The sequence below is a fragment of the Choloepus didactylus genome, chromosome 20, assembly GCF_015220235.1.
Source record: "Choloepus didactylus isolate mChoDid1 chromosome 20, mChoDid1.pri, whole genome shotgun sequence".
NCBI classification, from domain to species: Eukaryota; Metazoa; Chordata; class Mammalia; order Pilosa; family Megalonychidae; genus Choloepus; species Choloepus didactylus.
In genome coordinates this window covers 13563898-13581553 of record NC_051326.1, presented here as the reverse complement: position 1 = coordinate 13581553, position 17656 = coordinate 13563898, and the positions used below count along the sequence as shown (strand labels likewise).

The 17656-nt window shown below is 59.1% G+C and overlaps 2 protein-coding genes across 3 annotated transcripts in view; one reads left to right on the top strand and one right to left on the bottom strand.

Moving 5' to 3' along the window:
• Positions 1-472: 472 nt before the first annotated feature.
• On the bottom strand, positions 473-9440 carry LOC119516406 (basic proline-rich protein-like). The gene is made up of 9 exons (XM_037812763.1): positions 9254-9440; positions 8620-8760; positions 7456-7530; positions 6749-6965; positions 4916-5211; positions 3075-3212; positions 2527-2796; positions 2254-2469; positions 473-2172 (listed from the first exon to the last, which is right to left on the bottom strand). Exons 1-9 carry the CDS (start codon positions 9438-9440, stop codon positions 473-475), a joined length of 3240 nt encoding a protein of 1079 aa, XP_037668691.1.
• Positions 747-17656, top strand: part of DNMT3A (DNA methyltransferase 3 alpha) — a 105723-nt gene continuing 88813 nt past the window's right edge. Inside the window, exon 1 of one of the 2 annotated variants that reach the window (XM_037812626.1) lies at positions 747-859. The gene's annotated coding sequence lies outside the window, so the exon portion shown is untranslated. Of the gene's footprint in view, positions 860-1363; positions 1446-17656 lie in introns of those variants that run through there. The other variant, XM_037812625.1, reaches the window with a different exon arrangement.

The window sequence follows — 17656 nt, the reverse complement described above, 5'->3', positions numbered from 1 at the left end:
CAGCCAGGGCCTGGGGTGGGATAGCTTTGGGGTGCATCTCCAGCAGCCCCTCTCACCAACCAGAGGGATGGTGGGCAGGGAGCTCATGGCACCACTATGTAGCTGAAGAGCTGGGATGAATGAATGGGGGGTGCAGAGTGGGAGAAGGCTGGTGGGGGTGTGAGCAGAAGAGGGGAGCCAGGTAAGAAGACTGGGGGACAGGGGTCTGGCCCCAAGTCCTAGAGGAGGTCCTCGGAGCAGAGTGATGAGCAGAGGGGTTGCTGTGCTGGTGGAAGCAGACAAGGACGCCCCAAGTCGTGCGAACCATCAGCTGGGTGATGGGAAGGGTGTGAGTGTAAGGGTGCAGTGTAGCGTGTGCACAGAAACTTAGAGCTGGACACGACCTTCACTGTCATTTAGGTCGACCTCCCACCCATGAAATCTTTCAGTTTTCCGCTGCCCAAATGAGGACACCCAACTCTACTTAGACACCTCAAGGAACGGGGAACTCACTCCCTTCAAGGGGGCTCATCCCATGCAGATGCCCGAGCCTCCAGGACGGCCTGGATGGGCCTAGCGTCCCGACTTTGGCCCTGCCCAGCGGGCTGGCCTCCTCCAGTCCTCCGCGGTACCCGGCGGGGGTGGCGGGTGGGGTGGGGGTTGAGGCGCGAATGGGCCGGCGCTGCTGTCCCCAGCCCCAGTGCTGAGGCACGCAGAGTGCAGTGGGCTCTGGCGGAGGTCGGGAGAACTGCAGGGCGAAGGCCGCCGGGGGCTCCGCGAGCTGCGGGGGGAGGCACTTGACACCGGCCCGGGGAGAGGAGGGGCCGCTGTCCCTGCGGCCAGTGCTGGATGCGGGGACCCAGCGCCGAGGCAGCGCCAGGTAGCAGGGCGCCCCGCGGGGGGAGGGCTGCTGCGAGGCTCCGGGTCGGCTCCAACCCGGGGGGTGCGGAGTGCCCCGGAGCGCGGCCAAGGCGGGGTGCCCCGGCCCGGCGCAGGTCGGGAAGCGGCGGGGTCCGGCCTCGCGTCTGGCGGCGTGCGGGGACCCACGGCGGGGCCGCAGAGGCCGCGAAGTCGGGCCGAGGGCGCTAGGACCGGCCGCGCGCCCAGGCCGCTCCCGCCGCGGCGCCCCGGGGCCCCCCCGTCGGCGCTGCCTCCCGGGCCGGCTCCGCAGCGCCGGGGCCGGGGCCAGCGCGGCCGCGGGGGGCGAGCGGCGGGGCGGAGGCCTGGGCCCGCGGGCGGCCGGAGGGAGGGAAGGAGGAAGGCGGAGAGAAGGGGTGGGAGGGGGGGGACCCGGCGGAGGAGGCGGAGAGAGGGAGCGCGACAGCGAGCGGAGGGAGGGAGCGAGGCAGGCAGGCGGGCCGGGAGGGAGGGAGGGCGCGCGGGCGGCGGCGGCGGCGAGAGCAGAGGACGAACCGGGACGCGGCGCCGCGGCACCAGGGCGCGCAGCCGGCCCGACCGGCCACACGGTAATGAGCGCCGCTGCTGGCGGCTCGGGAGGGCCGGCCCCGAGGCAGGCGGGGAGCGAGGGGCGGGGAGGCGGGCGGGGGGCCCGGCTCGGGGCGCGCTCCCGGACCCTGCAACTCGGCGCCGGGCGCCCGCGGGCCGGGGCTGCGGGCGGGGACAGCGGGCCGGGGCGGCGCGGGGGGTTGGAGGGTTTGTTGATGTCCCTGCGGGCTAGGAAGGCGCCCCCCTCCCGTCCCGCCCGCTCCCTGCGCGGAGCCCCCTCCCCGCCTCCTCCCGGCTCTGGGCTCAAGTTCAAGTCTATACAATGCCGCGGGGGGCCCCTCCGCCGCCAGCCTCCGCCGCCAGCCTCCGCCGCGGTGCCCGGCTCCGCGCTGCCGCAGGGGCCCCGGCCCGGCCGCCCCCGCCTTCCGGGTTCTGCCCGCGCCCCGGGGCCCCGCTTGGGGCCTGCGGCCGGGGCACCCGAGGGCGCGGACCCCGACCCGGAATAATCGGCCTCCGCCGCGGCCCGCGGAGAGCGGGGGAGGGGGACGGGGGCCGGGCCCCGCGCAGGCTCGGCGGCGGCGGCAGAAAATGGCAGCCTGGCACGACCCGGGCCCCCCGCCCCTCCCCCTGGCTCCCCGCCCTCCTCGCCCCGGCGGGGCGGGGGACCTGGGAGGCCCCCGGGGGCGGGCCGGGAACGATCGGGGGGCCGGGCCGGGGAGCGCGGCGCAGCGATCCTCCTCCGGCCACCTGTGGCTGGGGGTGCGGGCCGTCAGCAGATCTGGGAGCGGCGGCGGCCGGGTGGGGAGTGTGCCCACTTGAGGGGCACACCTCCCCGCGGAGGGCCGGGCGGCGCTGTAGGGGTGGGGGGTGTCGTGCCTGGCTCCTCCCCGCCCCCGCCGCGAGCCGTGGGAGCCCGGGCGGCGGTGGCGGCGGCGCCGCAGTGTGGGGGCGGGGCGGGGCGGGCGAGGATCCCGGGCCCCCGCCTCCCGGGCCGGAAAACGCGGGGGTGGGAGCGGCGCAGATGGGGGCGCCTGGGGTCGCCCCCTGCAGCAACCCCCGCACACACACCGCACATACACTCACGCGGACACACTCACGCACACGCACTCCCGCCGGGCCGGTGCAGACGTGTCCTTGAAAGCTTCGCATCAGCACAGTGAAGGACGAGGCCTCGCCGAGGCTTGCGGATCGGGGTCTCTGGCCCCAAGTCTGCGCGCCCGGAGAGAGCCAGAGCTTCAGAGCCGCAGGCGGCCGCGGTCCGTGTCCCGCCCTCACCCCGGCTCCCCTCCCCCAGGCCGTGCTGCCCTCCCTCCCGTCGGCGCGGGCCAAGCTGGCGCGGGTCCAGGGCCCGCCTCCGGTCTCCCCCAGCCCCTAGTCACTGGGGCCCGCGGTCCTCGGGCTGCCAAACTGCGTTTCGCTTTCCTAGAGCCTCCCTTCTTGGGGGCACCCTTTCCCTTCCCTCCCCTCCACTGTTATTTTCCCCTTTTCTCTCCAATCCTCCGTCCTCTCTCTCTGCTGCAAAGCCAGTTGAGTAGGTCTTGGCGCCTTGGTTGGGGAGTAGGGGGCCCGCCTGTCCTGAGGGCTCTTTCCCGCGGCTCCCGAGGGGCGCCCCCCGTAGCTGCACCTTGACCCAAGATGGCGTCCTGCACCCAGCTGGATAGCTCGGGCCTGCAGCAGGCGGGAGAGGAAGGGCCGCGGCCCCAGAGCCACGCAACTAGCCCCCTCCCATACCAGCAGGGACAGGAGCCTGCGGGAGATGCGCCGGCGGCCCTGTGACCCAGCTTGCCCTGCTCGGCAGTGCCCAGAGGCGGCCATCAGCATCCCTCGGGGACTGTTCAGGCCTCATGTTTCACCCTGGGCTGCCAGCGGCTGAAACGGCCTCCTGGGTTGGGGCTGCAAAGGGATCCTGGGATCAGGTGCTGCTCTGCTGTGCCTCTTCCCTCCCGGCAGATGTGACAGCTGCAGCCGGAGAAGCTTTCCTCCAGAGGCGTTGCTGGGCGTTAGGACTGGCTTGTGGGATTTGGGGATCCCAGCTGTCAGGTGGACCCTTTTAGGGCTGTCCCTTCGCTGGCGGGGGAGTCTCCTGGTAGCGTTTCCTGAGCTGCCTGCATTTGGACACTTGGGTGGTGGAGAGATTCCTGCTGGCTTTCTGGGGCCTGAACCTGCTTCCAGGTTCCATTGAGACCCCGCTTGGGCATTTTCACCCGCAGCTCTGAACGTGTGAGTCTGTGTGTGCGTGTGTGCATGTGCTGCCTGCAGGCTGGGGCCCCAGGTGAACTTGCACAGCGGGTCTGGCACCTGCCTGCCTGGCATCGCTGGCTCCCTCTCTAGCTCCCGTGTCCACTTCCTTGGGGCTTGTCTTCAGCTACTCATCAGAAGCACAGCCCCTGGCTCAGGCTGACCAGGGCTTTCCTTGTTACTCCTCCCAGGGTCATATGCCTCAGAAGAGGGGAATTCCTTCTAGATTCCAGCAGTGACTGGACCTCTGAGCTCTGGAGACACATAGGAGACGACGCTGTCAGCTGTCAGTGCGTCTGCAGATAGGAGATCTCTGTAGAGCTCTAAGGTCCATTCCAGCTTCATGGTTCTGATTCTAATGGTGGGATTTCAGACCCGGGAATGGGGGTGGGGTGGTCTGTTTACCCCCACACGTGGTGGAAGAGAGGTCTATGGGAGCAGGGCCTCCCCTGGGAGGGAGCTTTGAAAGGAGAAGGTGGTATGAAGGGGACCCTGGAGGAGGTGGGTCTGCCACTGGACTCTGCAGAAGGTGTCAAGGTACAGCCTCTAGTCTGCACACGTTGGGGGTCTGTGTGTAAATCTGGGGTGTGGATAATTTCTGAGGTTTCCTCCGTGAGTCCAATTCACGGTGAACCGTCCGTCCCTTATGGATATTTTAGTTCACCTCCAATCACACCCTGTCAGTGGTCCTCTCAGGAGCCTGCAAGGAAGACAGGATAAGCTACAAATTACTTATCCGGGGTCACTCAGACAGGAAGAAGCCAACCCAGGCCTGTGCTATGGGAAACTAAGGCTCTTTCCTGGACTGCTCTGTCCATGTGTCTGGCTCTCCCATCAGTTTGTGATCTCCAGGTGACAGAGACCTTGCTTGGTTACGTCTGGGTCCCCTGTTGGACATTTAGCTGGATATCAGGAAAGCCAGTGGACGTCTGTGTTCTCAGTCCCAGGATCTTGCCTGCTTGCTGCTGCTCTCCTCTCACAGGGGCCGGCGGGCAGTGGCCGGCGCCTACTTAAGAGGCCAGTTCCTTAGGCGCAAACCTCCCTGAAGGACCCACGTTCTCTCCCGGCAAGAGCCTGGACTCCTTCAAACCTCTTTATTTTGGACCCAGGTAGAAAGCGGCCCCCGAGAAGCAGGCCTGATGGTTCACTTACAGGTGATGAAAAACAGACCACCCCTCCCCATCCTTGGGTCTGAAATGAGAGCAAGCCTTCGAGTTTGGGGTTGAAAGAGAACTTGGAGCTCTGAGAGTACTCGGAGTGGGCGTGGGGCTCTCTGGGGGTGGGGCCGGGCCCGGTTGCTTCCCAGGATTGGAAGTGCTTCCTGGAGCCACGGGCCAGAGGACCAAGCCAGTTCCCATCACCCGCTTCTCCTCCTGGAGTCCCCGAGCTGGTGCTGGCGTGGCGTCTCCCTCCTCCGACCCTCCGTCCCAGCCCCGCGCCCCGGTGAAAGTGGAGTGTGCCTCTGGCCTCTCCTGGGGAGCAGGTGACAGAGCCTGGGCGAGGCCCGTGGAAATCGTTTCCCCGTCCATTTTGGTATCGTAGGCAGTACTGGGGCCATTTGAGGCTGGGCCGTTGAGTGGGCTTGTGTGCAGTAAAGATGCCACATTCTTTTCCACCTCACCTTTGAGGGCTCGTTTCTCACTTTGTCTCTTGTCTCTTTTTCCTTTAAAGAAATGACCAAATCTGAGGTGCATGCAGGGTCAGTCTGAGATTTGTGTCTGTGTGTCCGAGCCTGCCTCCACTTGGCTAAGCGTGTGGGAAAGACGGGCCTGCGGCACGCGTGTGTCTGTGCAGATTCACATGTGCACCATGGGCGATTGTGGATAAATGGATATGATGTGCTTAGACACGAGCCAGTTTTGGGGAGCCTGGGTTCCAATGTTTCCCAGCTACGGGGTCTGGGGCAACCAACTTAAGTCCTCTGAGCCTCCGTCTCCTCTCCTGTAACAGGAACAAACCTGGACTGTGCTTCCGAGGGTGTCATGAGGACTGGATGAGAGAACGTGTTGCTCTCCTAGCCGAGTGGACCTGTCTGTCAGTTGTCATGATTCTCATCATTTGGGGGCTCATGTAGACTGGCTCTGCCTGAAGTGCTCGGAGAAGTTGTCCCCCTTCCGGCCTTTTTGCCAGATCTTGAACAGATGAGGACAGTCCTGGTTCTGATTCTAACTCTTTGGAGGTGGGCAGCCCCCCAGCGCCACTTGGCAATCTGCTGCAGGGTTTAATGAGTCATGTTAACAGGTTGTCGTCATATCCACCTTAAATCCCTCACGCTAAGGTTTCAGCTCTTCAGTCTTAGGCTGTCTTGAGTGCAGTAGCATCATTCCACCATATTTGCTTCTATTTACCAGAGATTTGCTGCACATTTCCTGTGGGCAAGACCCTGTGCTGGGCTTTGAAGGGACAGAGAGAGGATTGGGTTTAGGATGTGCCCAAGGAATTCACCACCACAGTGTGAGACTGGGGTCTCAGGAGAGGGAGAAATAAAGTGCTGGGAGGAGAATGCGGTCACAACCAATTTAGGGGACTGGCAAAGGTTGGAGGTGGTGGCACCTGAGCGGGAAGCAGATCGGGCTTCCAGGCCAGGCGAGGAAGCCTGATTGTTGTTGGGGGGCAGGGAGACCAAGGGGGAGGGCATTGTCGGTACAGCTGGGGTGTTGAGACGCTGGGCCCCTCATCAGTTTGGAGAAACTGGGCCCCTGTTCCCGTGACTTATGTGGCCCACAGAGAATTGCTTGGGGTGGCTTTTGGGGGAGGCCAGGAGGATGGATAGCAGGGAGGGAGGGAAGGGGTCAGCTGAACTCATTCCCTGTAGGATCTTGACACAAGCTCTTGGACTTGGGAGAGCAATAGATGAGGGTTTAAACTGTACCAACCCAGGGGCTTGTGGCGATCACAGGAGTACCTGGGCAATTGCAGTGTGGATGGGGAGAAGGAAGACCCCTTCCTGGCCACCCAGAGGACTCTGTGCCCCGCTTTGACCCCCTCCAGGCAGACACTTCAGCATCCAGAACATTCCAGCAAGGGGCCGTGAGTGCAAGGGAAATGGAGACGGAACCCGGGGTTCCTGCCTCTGCAGCCTGACTCCTCCTCTGCCCGCAGCTCTCCCTCCACCCTCCTGTCCCCACGGGCAGCAGAACTGAGCTCCGAACTCAGAGCGGAGGTGCCCGGGGCTGATGGCCGGTGTCCCCAGGGACTGGTGCAGGTGCTCGGAGTCCCCGAGCAAGGACAGCCAGTGGGCCGGGCCCTCCAGGCCACATCTCCTTTGCTGATCACGTCGCCTTCGCCAGCCACCAGCCCGTCTGGAGGAAGGCAACAGGGGGAGGAGGTGCGGACTCCTGGGGCTTTCCTAGCCTAATCCCAGGATGCAGTGGAATTTTTTTTCCATGGTGGCTGTGCATTGCCCACTCCCAGCCTTATGTAGATGTAGAATCAGGTCCCTTATTTTTCCTTTCTGGCCGTCACGGCCCTGCTCTCCCTCACCCCTATTGATCTTCCCTCTCTGTTTTTGTTCCAAATGTCAAGGTCATTTTTAATTCTGAGCCAGCCTTCTGAGTTGTCGGCTGCCCTGTCTGGGTGCACAGAGGGGAAGGGAGACCATTTCTCATAGTTAATGGGAGAGCTCGAGCTGGGCTGCTGACTCCCGGCCCAGTGCTCTGCTGAGCTGCTCCAGATGGATCTGCGGGTCGGTGAGGATGTTGCAGACCTGGTAGATCAGCTGGGTCACCAGGGCCCCATATCCCCACTTGAGAGGGTTAAAGTATGTTTGGTGGGGTTAAATGTGGTGGTTACCGAGCATGTGGGCTGTGTGGTCCGTGGGTGGCCGTGGCTGGGAGGCTGGAGGGACCCGAGGGGACCTGCGAGGTGCTGGCAAGTGGGACCAGGTGGGTGGAGGTGGAAAATCTCTCGTGGATGGTGGGGCCTCCAACACCCCAGCAAGCCAAACCCGTTTGGGAGGTTTTTGTTTTTTGTAGCAATGGTGTGATTAATTTGATAGATTCTGAAGAGATAATAAATGTATGGATAAAGGAGGACCTATTTAGATGTCAAAAAAGCCTTTGAAATGAGGTGGTAAGTCTGTATGTTCTGACAAGTTAGGATGTCCCTGAGGTGTTGGGTAAGGGAAAAAAAAAATGACTAGTTGCCAAGCAGTCTGCACAGAATGATCTCATTTTTGTAAAATTCCCTTAAAGTATATACAGATATCCACATTAATAGGCACAGGAAAAGTTCTGGTGGGATATAAACACCAAACTGTCAACAAAAGATTTAATCTTTTTACCTTTGTGTTCTTTGAAAAATGTAAATGAATGTTGTATTCTGAACAACCCCACTCATGTTAAAGGTTGGTAAATCACGTGTCTGGGTAGGGGGTGTATCTGGGTTCTCTGTATTATTTTTTAATTATATCTGCAACTCTCCTGTAAGTTTGAAATTATTTCAAAATAAAAAGTTTAAAAAACACCTTTTTAAAGCTTCTTAAAGCTTTCCTAAGATACGAAAAAAATTCGCGTCACTCTAGGGCTGGGGGATGGGCTAGTTTTTCTAATGGATAAGAAACTGGCTTAGTGAGGGACAGCAAAGGGTAGGGCTAAGCAGGTACTAATCTTTTCTAGAAAGGTTGTGGGGAGGACACTGGGGACGCTGAGGCCTCCAGGCGCGGGCCTGGGCTGGGAGGGATTGGGTGCGAGGGGAACGGCACAGAGACAGGGCCACGCTCTCTTCTTAGGACTGTGACTTTAAACTCAATTCTGACCCAGGGCAGGAAGCAAGGCTGTGAGGACCCTGCCAGGCTGCTGGGCTGGGTGGTCCGGGCGGCTCCCTGGGAGCTGAAGATGGAACTGGAGCCCACGGGGTGTGGAGCGTGGGTGTCCCCCACCCTGGAAGAGTCAGGGCTGCACCCAACGAGGACAAAGAGGGGATCGGGAGGCCCCACTGGGGGCTAAAAGGGGGCACCGGGCAGCATGTGGCTCGAGTTGTGCCCAGCACTGATCTGGGGGCACGTGAGCAGGTGGCTGTGAGCCTGGTGGGGGGAGCTGGGGAAGGGGACGGTTGAGGCAGGTACAAACTCCTCTGCCTGCAGGGGGTCTTGCTGCCCTGGAGGTGACTCGGGGGGCCCTCTGAGGCTGCCCCTGCCCAGTGTGATGTGAGAGAGGGGCTGTGTACTTCTTGGTCCCGACTCCCTGGGGTAAGGCAGGAGGATAAGTAGAAGGACATGACACAGCAGCCAAGCCAGGACTCGTCCCTCTGTGAGCCAGCCCTGCCCCAGACTCGGAGGGGAGACGTGGGCCCAGAGGGGGGTGGGCAGACCCGGGTGAGAGGCCTCCAAGCCGCAGTGTTCTTTATCTGCACCCCATCCTATGGGTGTTGCCTGAATTGCTGGAATGCTCTATGACAGCAGCTAGCACCGTGCGTGGTGCGTGCGTGGAGGGCGAGTGCCTTCAAGGGGGACCACAAAGGCGGCACGTGAGGGTGGCTGGGGATCAGACGAGAAGGACCCCTGCCCGGCCCTTGGTGCTCTGAGACCCTGTAAGTTTGTTTGTCCTCATCTCCCTCGGAACGAAGGGAAGAGGGTCGGATTGAGAGTCACGCCAGAGCGGGGCTGGGGCTGGAGGCCGGAGGGGTGGCAGGGACAGGCGGAGCTGGGCTTCTGCGGCCTCCACTGTCTCCCTCTCGCCAGGCCCCCTTTTCCGGGGCCCACAGCCAGTGAGGCCTCGCTGGGCCTCCATTTCCTCTGCCAGCCCTCCGTCCTGCAGTCGGACCTCTGGGCCTTTCATCTTGATGGACTTCCATGAAGGTCTTCAGAGGCCCCAAAAGACCCCTCCATCCACATGGGGTCCCGGCACGGCTCCCAGGCCCCAGGTGCCCCCGCCTCCCTGCCCTCGGGGCTCCTTGGGGCTCCTTGGGGTCGGGGCGCAGAGCAGTGGCTCCTGCTGGTTTTATTAGCAGCAACAGTGTTGTGCTTGTGGCACCCACTCACTGGCCCGAGGGCCCTGCCTGGTTCTGGGGGCTCCCGAGGGAAGCCCCCACGGCTGGGAGTCGCCTCCGCTTTGCTTCCATCCACACCCTCCAGCAGCCTCGAATCCAGGGGAGGCAGGCCTGGCAGCACCCCTCGAGTTTTGACCCCAGGGGTCCCTTGCTTCAGGTCCTCAAATAACGTTCAGCCTTTCCTTTACGAAGGACCTACTGTGTGCCTGGCAGTGGCGACAGATGACAGGGACCGTCCTGGTCCCCAGGGTGCCTGCAGCTGGGTGGGAGTCCAGTGACAGAGATGATTCCAGTGTGGGGCGTGTGTGGAGCACTATGGGGATCCAGGGAAAGGAGGTCTAACTTGGGGCTCAAGGGAAGACCTAAAGGAGGTGACACTTGAGCTGAGACTCAAAGGGCAGGAGCGGTCAGCTGGGTGGACAAGGCATTTCGGGCCTGATGGGGCTGGAGTGTAGGAGGTGATGGTGATGAGGCTGAGGCTGAGGCCGGGGCTGGGGCCGGGGTGCACCACGGAAGGCTGGGATGTTACCCCTGGATGGGTGTTGGTCTTGGAGTCACATGCTGATATTTATTTGAGAAAGCTCATTCTCGGGCATCGCAGAGAAGTTGACAGGTGAGGTTCGGAGCAGGGAGCCCAGACTGGCACAGACATCGTGGGAGCCACGATGAGGACAAAGGCCTGGGGCACAGAGGAGGGGGTGGATCGGGAGACATTGAGGAAGCAGAGTCCGTAGGAATGACCCAGTGATGGAGGGAGTGGGGGGCTGGTTCCAGAGGGAACCTCATTTTTCTGACTCAACCAACTGTGGGTGGAGGTGCCATCCACAGAGGGGGTGCAAGTTGCTGGGAGTCTGGGGGACCTCTGGGGGTGCTGCACATGGGAGGAAAGTTGGGGGTTTGGCTGGAGGGGGGATAGGATTTCCCCAGGTGGAGTCAGAAGGCCTCAAGGTTGGGGGTAGGGGGCAGTGTGATGGAATAGAAAGGCACGTGCGTTTATTCTTTAACTGTAGGCAGCCACTGCAGATCTTTGAGGAGGGAAATGACATATCCAGATGCTCGTGCCACACGCACTGGGGATGCTGATGTTTGGGGATCCAAGTAGGGGTTTCTACTTCTCAGTAACTCCCTCAAAAGATGAGCCAAAGGGCCTAGACCCTGTTCCTCCACTAACCGGCGGCACCCCTGAGAAGCAAGCTTGGCAAACTGCAAAGTGGATGGAAAGCCAGGTCAGGGTTGGCCAGCTAAGATCGGTGGGGACAAGCTGGGGACAGCATTTTTGGTAAGCAAACAGAAAAGAAACAAGCAGAAAATAACGTTTCTCTGAAATAGAAATGAGTCCTGTGTGTGTCAAATGAAACGTCATCTCAGGGCTGTTTCCAGAGAATTTTTAGAAAAATGATGTGAGCCAGCTCAGCCTCCCTGAACCTGGGCAGAGGCAAGAGGTTGTGTGGCCTTGTGCCAGAGGCCCCAGACCTGGCACTGGACAGACAGTGGTTTAATCTTGGCTTTGCCACTTCCCACGTGTGTATCACAGGGCTGGTCTCTTAGCCTCTCTTAGCCTCAGTTTTGCCATCTGTAAAGTGGAGATAACCTCACAGGTTTGTGTTTTTGTTTGTTTCAAAGATTGCTTCCTGGACTAAACCTGGACATTTATTTCACTCTTCTTTTGGAAGAATCATTATACAGTTTGCGTATAATGCAGACAGGTGTCTGAGGACTGAAATTCAGCCGTGTGTGTTCACTCTTTGGCACCAGGGAAATACGTGTCTATGCACATGTTCCTTCTTTCCTTCTCTTACTTGCTGCGTTCCCTCTTGCTCTTTGCCTCCCAAGAGGCCTACCTGTCACTCCTGACCCCTCAGGCAGATTTTGAGTTCCATGTGCCTGGAAGGTCCATTTATCATGTGTCATGAACCCTCTTGCCCATGAGTCTTTTCCCCAAACTGAGCCACCCCAGTGTTTTTGAAGAGCATCTGCTGAGCTAAATGGGAATTAGGGGATCAGTCCCTGTTCCCCTAATTAATAAAGGGGAGGGAGGGTCTGAGCAGAGCTACCCGCAGCTGTGAGGAGAGGAGAGGGCTGGACACCGGGCAGGGTGAGGAGTGAACGGTGCCAGGGCCCGGGCAGGACCACGGCGGAGACATTGCCCAGTGGCTGGCCCAGTGTGCTGGGGGAAAGGGTGAGGAGCCCTCGTGGGGTCCTGGAGATGGGTGGGTCTGGGCGGCTGCCTGCTTGCAGAGATGGACTTAAGGATACTGTGGGCCAGTTCCCCCATAAGCAGGGACACATGGAGGCCATGGGGCTGTGATCAGGGCCCCTGGACCCCACAGCTGGCCCAGGGAGCCCTTTGAAGTATGTCTGCCTGCTGGAGGCCCTGGTGGAAACGGCTTCTCCACGGGCTGTCCTTGGCCCAAGGCCCCCAGACTGGCTCTGGCTAAGGGGCGGAGTGGTGACTCCTGTCTTAGTGTGGAAAGCAACATCAGTCTGGCTTTTTCAGACTTGCAGGTGTAGCCATGCCCACTGGCGGCCCCTGGAACTGGGCATCTATGAGGTGAGGGCGTGGTGGTGTAATCAGATGAAACATCCAGCATAATTAATCTGACATATCCTTAATGATATGCATAATTGTGCCGCGTGGTAATTAGGTGTAAATGGTAAGCGGTTCACATAAATGTTTTGGTAATTGGTATTAATTTTGCAGAGGCAAACCAAGTTTATGTGGCCTTTCTCTTCTTGCTCCGTTAGTTTTCTAGTACAGGCAATTCCCGGCTTTTGAAGGAATTCGATTGCAAATGTTTGTTTATTGGGCAGTTTTGTATTTTCTCTCAGAACAAAGTTATGAATGGCTATGAGGATCTCAAGCTGGTTCCCATATACTTCTTAAACCCATACTGTGGGTGAAATGTGTGCACACACACGCTCAGGTGAGGCCCTTTTCCCAAATCCTCCACTCCAGGTTCCTTGCAGCCTCAAGGGTGAAAGGGGTGGGAGACCCCTAAGGCTGCATGGCAGGTGGAGCCCCTGGTTGCCCCTTCTGGTGGCAGGGGTGCTGGGGAAAGACTAAGGGACATTGGAGGACCGGGGGACAGGCAGCAGCCCTTCCTGGGCATGGTCTCGAGCCAGAGTCTAGATTTCCTAAGAACACATACTGGCTTTTTGTGCTGATCAATTACATGATAATAATTTAAAATAAAAACCGAAACACCTAATACTTATTGACTGGACTCAGGGGACTTCTTATCTTAAACCAGACTTATGAGGTTGGGACTCCTGTGGACCCATTTTACAGATCGGGAGACTGAGGCCCCAGTCTCTGAAGGGCCGAGCCCAGATCTGCGGAGGCGTCTGGCTGAGCCACCTGTGGGGCACAAGGGGTGGTAGGGCCCACTCAGGCCCCCACCCCAAGGCTGCTGAGGAGGGGGGCTAGTGATGCAGGGGCAGGCTGCCCAGCACCCTGGGGCCCTTCGCCTGCCCCTCACCGTTTTGTTTTGGTCGGGGCAGAGGGTGAGGAGAAAGCAGAGCACCTGAGAGCAGCAGGCTCCTTCCTGCTTTAGTGGGTGGGAGGGGGCTGCACTCCACGAGCACCAGACCCCGCTGCCCCCAGGAGAGGAGCTCGGGGCCCCGAGCACCCCTTGGGACTTCCGGGTTTTGACCCCAGTGAGTCAGCTGGGGGTGGGGGGTCTGTTAGTGTCACTTGTTCTCCCTGAAGGGACTGTTTTCAGGCGGGCAGGGAGCAGAGCCAGGGAGAGTGTGACAAAGCATATGGGGGGGGCAGGGGTGCTGTGTGTGGGCGGTGTGGGGGGAGGCTGATTCCAGGCAAGCCAAGGACTCAGCCCCAAGGGCCTGCAGGTTGGGGCCAGGCCTCGTTTCCTGTGGTTCCCTGGCATCCTGACTCAGGACCCTGACAACCCGTGGGGCAGAGGGGCCGGCACAGCCCACGGCAGGTGTACGTTCTGGCCTGGAAAAGGCAGCACAGGGGCCCGGGAGCTCCCCGCCAGGGCTTTCCCATCGGTGCAGTGCCTTGGGGACCTCTGCCAGGCAACCCCAAGAATGGGGGCTGTGGGGGCCACTCCAGGCACTGCAGCACCGTGCTGGGGAAGTGCTGGGGACGTGGTGGCTGCCTGGGAGTCACGTCGCACAGGCCTCTCTGCCTCGGGGGTCACCCGGAGCAAGGGGGGAGAGGCAGAGCTGCTGTGCTGTGGGGACCCCCGAAGGTACATGACTTGAACTCTGACCTCTTCTGTGTGGGATGGCTGACCCAGACACACACACATGTGGAACTCATCGACCCCCCTGCCCCCCGTTGGCAGTAGCAGAGGTGGGGGGTGGGGACCCACAGGCTGGATGCCCTGGGAGGGCCCCCCATCTTGCGGGAGAGAATGGCATGAGCATAGACAGTGCGGGAACAGGGCTGGCCGCGGGGGCTGGCCTGGAACGGCGGGTCAGCTGGGTGAAGCGGGGTCAGCTGAGAGTAGCCGGCGGAAGCCCCCCGAGTGTGGTGAGCCATCCGCGTGCGACCAGGCCAGATTTTTTAGATTTTATTGGGCGTGAAAATCATTGGCAGCGTAGGATTATTTTTTATAACAGCTTTAATTGAGATATAATTCGCATACCACACAGTTCACCTGTTTTAAGTGTACAATTCAGTGGTTTCTAGTACCTTCACGGAGTTGTGCAAGTGTCACCACAGTCGAGTTTAGAACATTTTGATCGGGTGACACAGGTATTCGATTGTGGGAATCTGGTGCTGGCAGGCTGGGTTGGGAGGTCGAGACCACGGGGAGGGGGGTGTGTTCCAGAACGGCCACCTGAGGGCCTGGAGGGAACAGGGTGGACAAGGGAGGCCCAAGGGTCAGAAGCCTGGGGAGAGTGAGGACCGAGGGGTAGCTGGAACCTGAGTTCTCTCCAGGTTTGGGGTGTAGGCAGCTGAGGGGATGGTAGAGCCGTTTCCACACAGAGAGAGCAGCCAGAAGATGGAGCAGCTTCTGGAGGGAAGGTGTGGTGTCAGGCTCGAGAAGAGCGCCCTTGAAGGTGGCTGCAAGTCATCTAGGGGGGATGTCATCTAGGGGGAAAGTAAAGATGGAGCCCCTTCTGGTCCAAGGTCCACATCACTTTAAGCACAGATACCTCAGAGGGAGAGAATTTAGGGAAGAGCTGAAGGCAGAGTGTGACCCTTGAGGAGTGTTCGCTCTGCAGCCCGGGAGACAGCGCTGAGGAGCCCATGGAGGGGGGAGAGTGCCAGAGAATCCACCGCCTGCCAGCCTCCAGGAGCAGGGGGTCACTCGTTCAGCCCCCCGCCCGTCACGGCAGTGGCTTTCAATCAGTGATTGTCAGATGAGCGCTCGAAGCAGGGACTGATCAGCTGGAAGAAATGCCCAGTAGAGCTCAAGGACCACAAGGATGGAAAGAGGCCCTGTGAGGCCCGGGTGACTGTGTCTGTCAGGGCCCATTCAGGGGACACAAACCACAGGGTAATTTGGACAGGGAAAGTTTAATATAAAGAATTATTTGCTATAACAGAGGATTGGAGTCAAGAGGGATTGGCTAGTAAAAAGAAAGAGAACTCCAAAGAATACAGAAATAGAAGATCGAAGGATATAAGGAGCAGCCACTACCCCTAGGGGTGAGAGAGAGTGGCCAAGGAAGAGGCCCCCCAAGCTGAGATCCAGACCAATTGAGAGGGCCCATCTGTGTTCCCCTGGATGGCAGAGAAGTTACTGTGGTGCTGCATCAACAGAACTTGCTGGAATTCTGCCCTCTGGAGCTGACTGGAAATCCATTCTTTTGGGTCTCAGGGGAAGCTTTTTACGGGGAGGTATCCTGCTTCTGTGCCACCCAGGGGAGATGCTGGATGAAGCTGCTGGCTGCTGGGTGCTACTGACTGCCATGCATTGCTAGAGCCAGGTGCTGGGGAAGCTGTCTGTGCTGTAAGAGCCTTGTGCTGGAGAAGCACCCTCACTGCAGGAGCCAGGTGCTGGGAAGGCTGCATGCTGCAAGAACTGTGTGCTGGAGAAGCTGTGGCAGCACAGCAGCTGGGCACTGGGAAGCCACAGGGACTGCAGGAGCCAGATGCCAGGGAAGCTGTGCTCGCTGCAGGAGCTGGGCATCGGGAAGCTCCTGTGTGTGCTGTAGGAGCCTGGCACTAGAGAAGCCACCCATTCTGTAGAAACTGGGTTCTGGGGAAGCTGTGCATGCTGCAAGGGCCAGATGGTGGGGAAACTGCCCTTGTTCAAATGACTGCCAGTGTGGCTTCTGTCTCCTGAATGGACTCTGACTGACAGTTACCAGCTGCAGGAGCTGGCTGCTGGAGAAGTTGTGCACACTGCAGGAGCCCTCCAAGAGAGCACACCAGAGCCAGGAAGGAAATCTCCTACCTCCTGCAATGTCTCACCAATACAGTCTACTGACAAGGCTTAAGTTCATGTCAGCTGGCAAAGGAAAAGTATTTAAAGGGCCCAGCTCCATTGTCACAGAGCCGGCAATGCAGGGTGAAATAAACTGATAATTGGCATAGTCCCTTTAGCCACTCAGCTTCCATTTGGCGCCCTTCCACACGTATTTGAACTCCCACCCAACACAAAATAACACTATTTTGATCTAACATGGCATGGTTAGCCTTACAACTGAAGACATCCTCACCCCTTTCCCCAAATAAGGAGTCCCAACAACCACTGAATCAATTCCAGATTATATTACTAACTTCTCCAATTCAGTCCTGGTCCCACTGAATAGTCTGTTGCCTAAAGACTAAATTATAAAGGTAGCTTCCAACAATTTATACATAAAATAATGGGAAAGAGAGAAAAGAAGAAAATTGTTCCCATCTAGAAATAAAACACAAACACATATACCAAGGAAGTGGAAACTTACCGACCACTCGAGTTCTCACTTCTGTGCTTGGTCAGGAGGCCACATTTGCCCTCTGGCTTCCTTCTCCCTCTTCCCATTTCCCATTTCCTCTGTCCTCAGCCGAACCTCGGCTGGTCAAGGCTCTTTTACCTGTGGAGTGACACAAACCTTCATTCCCGAAGAACCCAAATCCTCAATTGTCCTGCTTTTTTTTAGGTTTCTATAGTTTTCCATTAACCTTCACTACTGAGTGTGGCACTTTTAAGGAACCAGAGGATTCCTGGTTCCAGGCATAGTCTTCCTTGCCTCCATCGTGTAGCAATAATCCAGTTTCTCCTTGGCAAGTAGGATCAGTCGCTCCAGCCAGGGGAGTAACTCCTTTTTCCTTTGTTGGTTCAGTGGGGTCCAAGAGAGCTGGGGGGTGGGTTATCCTCCAGTGAACCATTGTTGGGTCCCCTGGGGTGAGCACTCTCCCTTGGGAGACTGAGACTGTCAAAGCTCCAGATGGTTTTGGAGGTATGGTGTGGGGGAACAGGGGCCAGAGGCGGCGGGGGCTTTAGGAGAGAGTAGGTGAAGGGGGTCTGGGGCTGGCAGGTGTGGCCATTCTTTAAAAGAGGCTGGAAAAATAGAGAAACAGGTGTGGAGTGTCAGCCACCTCCGCCGTAGAGGACAGAGCCAGAGCCAGGCCTGTGGCTGCCGAGACAGCAGGCCCCGTCAGGGACCCCCTGGACGTCCAGCCTCGCCTGGGCCCCAGACTCCCAGGATGTGGGACGCCCCGCTGGGCAGGGCCTCTCCCAAACGTGCAGACTCGGAAATGGACGCTCCTTTAGGGAAGCTGGCATTGGCTCATTTTGGTTCCCAAGAACAACTTGCGCTCCTTCAGAGCATCTATTTTGGGCATAAACCTTTTCTTTCTGCTTCTGGGGCTGTGTCATGGTAACCATTAGTACGAGCAGAGGGAAAGCGGCCTCCATAGCAGCAGCAAGTTTGGCATGATCAAAAATGCTCGCTCTGGTGGTGCCAGGGATGGTGGGGCCCCGGCCTTGGGTTGGTGTGAGAGCCGCAAGTCAGCTGACGATGACGGTGCGGCCAGAACAGATGGGCTTCTGCGTGGGTAAATGGATGGTAAGACGGTTGGCCTGTTGCCAGTGGCTTT